The following is an 8,409-nucleotide window of genomic DNA, read 5'->3' on the forward strand; positions in this document are numbered from 1 at the left end:
ACTGTTTTAGGGGATGGTTCATCCCATGGCACTCCCATGTATTTATCAAATATCAGTAAAACATATGTGCGCAGTTCTGTGGGTGAAACTTTAAGGTTATACACGATTTTTTCTACAATTCCAAGAGTACCATTTATGAGTCCTATATTAGTCCAAATGTTTGATGTAAGCATCACATGAGCTCCAAATACAATAAGTATATCAAGTTCCATTTCTTCCTCATCTATTTCCATGTATTTTCTTTTTCCTTTTATAGCCATGCTGGCTGCAATGGGACAATTTAGGTTTCTTAAACGAAGCTTATTATGATTTTGTACATCATCATTTGTCACAAACAAATGTATTTCCTTATCAAATGTCTATATTGTGGAAGTATCTAAGTGCGTATTTGTATAAGTCATGAGTAATTTCTAGTCTTCCATAGTTGGTGTTGCATCCCTTACATTCATCAACAAATTGCAAAAATTTCTTTGTTGATTTCTCTATCCATCTTGTCGAAACACAGTATCAAGAGTCACAACTATCGTGAATGAGTTCCATAATTATTTTTCAAGATGAATACATGCATATACATGTTTATCCATAAAAAGTGCAATTGTCCCAAATCAGCAACCAATATAACTTATCTCCCACCAAAAATGAATTTTTCATTTTCTGGGAAAGCTTGTCGAAGTCTTGAATCAATGTTTGTTAATAGATGTCGTCCAATAAAATTCATTTCATCTATCAAAATATATTTCACATGATTCATCACTTATTGGAATGTAAGTAAACTTTGTTTTTCCAGAGGTTTTATGTCTTTGATTGGAATTTGAAGTGTTGAATGAACTATTTTGGCATATATATTGAAAGTTGTAACCCTTGTAGGAGCTAAAATTAGTAATGGGCTTTTCCCAGGAAATGACTTAGTTTCAAGTGTTTTTTTAATGGTTCTAATAAAATAATACTTTCCTGTACCTACAATTCCTTGGATTAGCATGAGTAATAGGACAACCCCTAATCTATTTTTTTTTCTGTGTAAAGAATATTCTATTAATTATAAATAAAAGGGAAACATATTTACAAATAGGTTGAAACCTCTGAGGGGGCTAAAGCCGACCCTCTATCAAGAAAACTTTTTCTTTCAGCTCTCAACTGATTGTTTACATAGGTAAGAAACGAGAGCCTTGGACGCTATGGAACTAGACCTCTCTACCAAAAAGCAAAAACACGACGATGATGGAGAATCGTACTGCAAAATTGACGTGACAGCATGAAACCGCTTAACAAAAACCGCCAGGTTATCGGACCGCTATCGACCCGCGAGCGGTTTCCGTATGAGCGACCCCGATGAAGTCTGCTATTGATGCGTGGCTCTCGCCTGACATCATCCTTCCTGACTTTTCGGGGCGTAAAGTTCCGCCAAAAAGAGCCTTCCGAAATCTTCCACCGCCGTCCGATCTGCTCCATCAATCTCCACCATTGATCGATTCTGCCTGAGGTTGTAACTCTGCATCCTCGCTGTTGGCTTTGCCAGGAGAGCTGACCCATTCTATCATCACATTGTCTTCAACATCCGTGATACTGCGACCAGGAGGCATTACCGGATACAGAACAGTGCCAAAGCACTGCGCCGGTGCACAGAAAATGACCTCCTCGTGTGGAGAAGATTGTTGAAGACGCGCATCCTCTTCATGACTTTTATCCTGTTGCCCCTCTGGAAGGATGGGGATATCCTCTACCCTATCTTCTTGAGAGTCCTTAGAATTCTATGAGAGAGTCCTATCCATGGAATGTTCATCAGAGCTAGGGAGGTCATCTTCTTCCTCTGAGAAGATGACCGTGATTATAGCAGAGATGGAGGGTTTGTTTAGCTTGCTTTTAAAAGTGAAACGGGAGGAATGGAAAGAACTGGAGAGGGACGGGCCAGAGTGGTCAGACGATGGAGAGGTTGGCGAGACAGAAACAAGCGGGGAGATGCGTCGAGGACCAGGACCTCTCCTTCCTCTAACACCCCCCCTTGTGCCTGAGTTCCTGCCCCTCCGGGGATTTCCTCGAGGTCGAGCCATACCAGCAATAATTGATAAACTGAGAGGAAAAAAGGTTTGGAGGAGGAAGAAGAACGCCCCACCACAATGTGAAGTAAGCCTTGAAGAACGGTACCCAGAGTAGAAAGTGCCCAGAGAAAGCCCCCCACAGATAAAAAACAGAACCTTTAAATAAATGCCAGAATTGTCTGAATGATTCCCACCCTCAGCCCAGATGCGAGCCAGAGGAACCGTGATTGGATGCTTGAGGCTGGCCTGATGCGGTCTTCGATGGAGCCCTAATGGCTTCCAAATGCTAAGCACTGCGCCTAACTCCTGTGAACCAAAACAACCTGGAATATCTACGCAAGAATGAGCCAGAGAGAGTGGCAAACTCTGGGTAATTAAGATATACCGTATGCACATCATTCTGAAGTATTTACTCTGCATGCTATACGTCCAATTCCTCATTAATGGGACTTAATGCACTGCCAGAAGATCGCCTACTTGCTCTACGATGGTGCCCAAATCCGGCGTCGCTCGTATGGGCATTAACTACTCATAATATCACCCGCATCCGGGTGCGAGTGCTCCTGCTGCTGCATATCAGTAGTAACTATGGTCTTGAAGATGGAGAGTTGATTCTCTGAAACTATGCTGGAGATTGAGCCTTCAAAGAATTCCCTTCCACTTTCCACCCCTATGTTTGCAAGAAAGTCTGCCAATTTATTCCCTTCCCTTCTGATGTGTTTAAAGGAAATTGCTTGGTGATTGGTAAGCCATTGCTTGAGCCGCTCTAGTCTAGTGGCCAATCTCCAGCTGCTACTGACTTTATATACCTGAGATCCCTACATAAGCTTTGAGGCCATGTTGATGATGATTTGGGAATCCCCTTCCACTATAAGAGGCAAGAGTCTCCGTTCATGAGCCAAATTTAGTCCTCTCCATAGGCCCTCCAATTCTGCCGCATTGTTGGTATTCCAACCAATTGAGCCAACATAGGTTATTAGGGGGGTTCCTTGGTAGTTTCTGATGCTTCCTCTGTATCCTGTTTTCCCTGGATTCCCTTTCGAGGCTCCATCGAAGTTAAGCTGGTATGCGTTATTTGGGGGGGGTGTCCAACTTGATGGAGCTTCAGGATACTTTGAAGAGTTATCCTTTGATATTAACGAATGTTGTAATTGAATCTGCCAGTTATCCCATATGGCTTCTTCCTGTGAGAGAGATGGGAAATCCTCTTTAGACCATCCTTTAACAGAAAGAGTTTCTTTAATGTTCTGGTGCAGTCCCTGCCAAATTTGTTCAATTGGTTGAGCTTGATCTTTAAATATCCTTCTATTTATTTCCTTCCAAATATTCCACATAAGTAATCTTGGAATGAGCTGCCATAGTGTGTTTAAGAGTTTACTTTTATACGGCTCTTGGGGCCAGGTGCGGAGATTTCCTTTGATGTCTCCATTCACTCTTCCATCCTTCTGACATCGGAAGGCAATTTTTTCCCAGAGTTTCCTTCCCATTGAACAGGATTGCATAAGATGTAATGCTGATTCTTCTTCCTTTTTGTAGTTTGGGCAGATGGAAGGTCCAGCAAAGTTCCTTTTCCTGAGATTGTCCCATGTGAGAATTTTGTTATGAGAGATAAGCCATAAAAAGGTTGAGACCTTCGGCCATATGGATGGGTTCCATATCCGATCCCATAATTGGTCTTTTACTATCTTGTCTTTGATGAGTATTTTATAAGCTTCCCTAGTGGTGAAGGTACCTTTTTCCTCATAACCCCATCTAAGGGTGTCCCGGCCTGCCGAAGTGAGTATTTTCCTTTTTTGAAGCTCAATGGAGAGGGAGAGTTGAGTCTGCTCCGGGCTATGTGGTATTATGTGCCTGGCCTCTTTCCATTTTCTGTGATCTTGAGTGTTGTGTGAATCCCAAAATCGACTCACCTTCTCATGATGTTGTATATCTTGATCAGCAATACCTGGAATTGTATCTCTGAGATTAGGGAGCTGCTGCCATGAGTCTTCCCAAAATCTAGCCGTGTGACCATCCTTCACCTCCCAGAAACTGTGTTTCTGAATTATATCCCTGTGTTGAATGGCTGAGTTCCAAATCACGGATCCTTTACTAGTTTCTGACATTCTAAGTCTCTCCTCCATGGATTTGTTGCTTGCGTATTTCACTGTCCAAAGGTAAGCCCAAGGAGTTGTGGGATTGGTTAGCCATTTCCACCAAATTTTGGCTCCCATAATCATATTACTGTGTTCTGGGTCCCTCAGTCCAATTCCCCCTGCCTTTTTGGGAAGACATGCTTTCTCCCATTTTACTAATGCCCATTTTCAATTGAGTCCTGAACTACCCCAAAGAAAGTTCCTCTGCAGCTGTTTGATAGCTTTAAGGACCCATTTGGGTGCTGCCAATATGGAGAACAGGTAAAGAGGCATGGTTTGAAGCACTGCTTTAATTAGAACCAGCCTACTTGCCATATTAAGCGCTCTGTGCATCCACAGGGATAACCTGGCTTCCAGTTTCTCTAACAGATTGTTCCATGAGGCATGCTTAAGAGCCGTGGCAAATAAAGGAGCCCCCAAATACTTAGATGGAAGGGAAGCAATGGAGTAACCAAAGATATGGGCAATAGATCTTTGAATAGATGGCGAAGTGTTGAAGAAGAAGATCTGAGATTTGACTTTGTTGATGAGGGCACCAGAGGCCTCCGAAAAATCTGCAAGAATAGATTTAATGGCTCGTGCTTCTTGAATAGACGGGTGACCAAAAAGCAGATTGTCATCAGCGAATTACTGGTGTGAAAAAGCAGGGACTTGGTGGAAGGCTAGACCTTTGAGATGATGAGAGCGGAGGGCTTCTTTAAGGCTATGGCCTAAACCTTCAGCCAAAATGACAAACAAGAAGGGAGATATAGGATCCCCTTGGCGGATGCCTCTGGAAGGACGAAAATTTGGGGAGGGGATTCCATTGATGAGAATAGAGAAAAACGAAGAGGAAATGAGACTACTGATCCATCTAATCCAAGAGGGGGCAAAACCAAAGGCTTGAAGGATTTGTTGCAGATATTCCCAATTGATACTATCAAAGGCCTTAGATAAGTCAAGTTTGAGCAACATACCTGGTTTTTTTGTGTGCTTGAGTGAGTGGATTATCTCATGGGTTAGAATTATACCATCCGTAATTTGCCTTCCTTCAATGTAACCAGTTTGCTCTGGAGAGATGAGAAGTGGAAGCAGGCGCTTCAATCTGGAAGCTATCACTTTGGAGACAATCTTGTATATGATGTTGCATAAGGAATTCGGATGGAATTTATCTGGAGTGGATGATTCCTCTTCTTTGGGGATTAAAGCTATAAATGTTGCGTTCAATCCGGGATACATCCACCTGAGGGTACGCGATTCTTCCACCACTTGCCATACCTCCCATTTGACCAGATCCCAAAAGTAGTGAAAGAAATTTGAGGTAAAGCCATCTGGTCCCTGAGCTTTTCCTGCTTTGAGTTGATGAACGGCATCATCAACTTCCTGTAGGCTTATGGGTTTAAGAAGAAGCGTGTTATGCTCATCCATGATTAATTTGGGAATATTGCTGGTGATTTTCCGGATAGCTTCTGTTCTGTTTATATCTGGTTCTTGATTCATCTTCTTGAAGTAGTTGAGGAACACCTGTTTTATCTCTTCATGTGTTTCGATTTTGATTCCTTGTTCATTGGTCACCTGGGAAATTTGATTAATCATTCTCCTTTGCACTGTAGATTTGTGGAAGAATTTCGTGTTCTTCTCACCCTCCTTTAGCCATCTAACTCTCAATTTTTGTCTCCAGAGAGTTTCCTCCTGTGTTTCTCGCTCGAGAAGCTGATTCCCTAAGGACTACTCTTTCTTGCTAAGTTCTTCTGTGCGTCCTTCAGTTATCATTCTTTGCTGAACCACTTTCATTTCTTGATTGAGGATTTCCTTAGCCTTAAAAATGTTGCCAAAGACAGAATGATTCCATTTTTTAATTTCCCCTTTGAGATATTTCAGCTTCCTTTGGAATGAGGCCATTTTTGTATCATCCGTCAAATTGCATTTTACCCAGGTTGCTCTAACAAATTCGTTGAAGTCCGGGTGAGATAACCAAAAAGCCTCAAATCTAAAGGGACGTCTAATATGGCAGCCAGGACGGTTCCATTGGAGGGCTATCGGCCAATGATCGGAACTGGAGTAAGGGAGAATAGAAGCTGTGAATTCTCCCCCTACATGAACAGCGTTGTCAGAGATTAAAAAAGGATCCAGACGCGATGCTATTTGCATTGGACCTGTCCTTTTGTTGTTCCACGTGTAGAGGCCATTGTTAGTAGGAACATCTATAAACCAGTTATTCTGTATGAAATCCTTTAATAGAGATCCGTCCCTGTTTTTTCTGCATCTGCCTCCCTTTTTTTCCTCCACCGAAGCAATCATATTATAGTCTCCTCCAGCGATCCATAGCGGGTATTGCCTATCGGTGCTAAGATTTGTTAGAGCCTCCAATATGTCATTCTTAAGTTGGGTTTCTTGAGGAAGGTACACATTAGAAATGTGCCCATAGATGTTGGTTCCTATTATATGGAATATTGCTTGAATGAAATTTTTATTTGCATGTATGTTGGTCATTTGAATATTTCTTGCATCCCAAAGCAATGCAAGTCCTCCAGAAGCACCCTGAACATCAACAGCTGCTACTATCCCCCCTGGCCAGGCCTTAGCTGCTATTTTTTCCAAAACTATCGAATTGCATTTTGTTTCCTGTAGAAAAAGAACTGTTGGTTTTTCTTCCATTAACATGTTTTTTAAGAGTTTTCCTTTCCTTGGGCAGTTAAGCCCTCTGATATTCCATGAGATTAACTTCATTGGGAAGGCTTGGGGTTGATGTTGAAATACTTGGTTAGCTTGGCATATCTCCCAGAGTCTACCAACACTTCTCCAATCTTGATGGTTCTTTCTAAGGTAGTTTTCCTACCCCTTTTTTTGCTGTCTTTGGTGATGAATTCACCCTCCCACTGGCTGCCAATTTGAACCCCTAGAGAGTATTTTTTCTGGGCTTTATTGAGTACTGCCACCAGGTTGTCCACTTGACAGTCAGGTATTTTGTCGAAGTTCCCTGTTTTGCATGCATGTTCTAGTCCCAAGATATCCAGCTCACCAATGTCTATTGATTTCGTATCTTCCTCCATGCTTTGTGGTTCCTGAGAGTGACCATCGCCTTCCTTTTCATTTTCTATGTTGGGATTTGTGCCATCTATATCCATTTCAGGAAGGCTCCAGTCTTTGGAGGTTTTCTTAGGCTGATTACTTTCTGGATCTATCTCCTTTCCTTTTTCTTTCGATTGGGGTTTATCCATTTTTTCCTTTTCCTGAGTAGGTTCTCTTTTATTATAGGTTGAGCTGTCTGGATCTTGCAAATTCTCATTATCTAATACTGCAAAGCTATTACTAGTAGAAGGCTTTGATTGATTACCTGGAGGTGTCTTTGTAGAAACTGTTGGTTTTTTATTTCCTCTTCTGCGGTTTGTCACTTTGGTGGAACCGTCTACCAATGGGCCTTCTTGTTCAGTTTGAATCGTAGGTTTGCTATTCAATGGGCAGTCTCTGAAGAGGTGACCTAGGTCATGACATTTTCTACATCTGAAGGGGACATGTTCATAATCGATTAACTGAATATATTCCACATCTTCATGAAAGAGACTTACCGTATCGAGCAGAGGTTGTTTCAGGTCCATGTATACGCAGATCCGTGCATACGAGGTATATCTCTGTGTCTTTGTGTCGTCAGCTATTCTGACAAAGTCACCCAGAACCTTACCAATGGCTTTGAGGGACTCCTCCTCCCAGTATTCCCATGGTAGAGAGTACAGCCTGATCCATACCGGCGCCCAGCTTAGATCCTCTTTATCCGGGTTGAACCTTTCAATCCATTCTCTGAGAAATAGCCCAGCAGAGTTAAAGAAATAAGGTCCGCCTTCAAAAACTCTGTTCCTATCCTCCAAACAGTTAAAAACTGCGGTGAAGAAACCCTTCGGCCCTAGATGCAGGGATATGTGTCCCTTTGGATGCCATTTGACATTTATCCAGCTCTCAGCGCTTTCTCGTTTGGCCATATTCCGATAAATTTGCCTATGAGAGCATGATCTCTCATGTATTGAATTCTGGCATTGATACGGTGACTGGGTAGCTCCACTTTCGGTCTGTATGCGGCTACTGGCTTGCATGTGGACGAGCTAACTTTTGGTTTGCCTTGTTGTGTCTGTTCATTCTGTTGCTGCTGACTTTTGCCTGTGCTTCCATCATTATGTTCCTGTTCTCTTTCTGAATCCGCAGGATTTCCTTGCTGGTTGCCGTTTGGGGGAGGCTTCCCTCCTTCCCCCGGATGGGGGTTCATT

The 8,409-nt window shown here is 42.5% G+C and overlaps 1 protein-coding gene across 1 annotated transcript; it reads right to left on the reverse strand.

Moving 5' to 3' along the window:
- Positions 1-5,878: 5,878 nt before the first annotated feature.
- On the reverse strand, positions 5,879-6,808 carry LOC149198901 (uncharacterized). Its single transcript, XM_089400404.1, has one exon. It carries the CDS (start codon positions 6,806-6,808, stop codon positions 5,879-5,881), a length of 930 nt encoding a protein of 309 aa, XP_089256530.1.
- Positions 6,809-8,409: the final 1,601 nt, after the last annotated feature.

Source organism: Pinus tabuliformis, chromosome 2_1 (genome assembly GCF_031772625.1).
Source record: "Pinus tabuliformis cultivar Carrire ecotype Pingquan chromosome 2_1, CPIR1, whole genome shotgun sequence".
NCBI lineage: Eukaryota > Viridiplantae > Streptophyta > Pinopsida > Pinales > Pinaceae > Pinus > Pinus tabuliformis.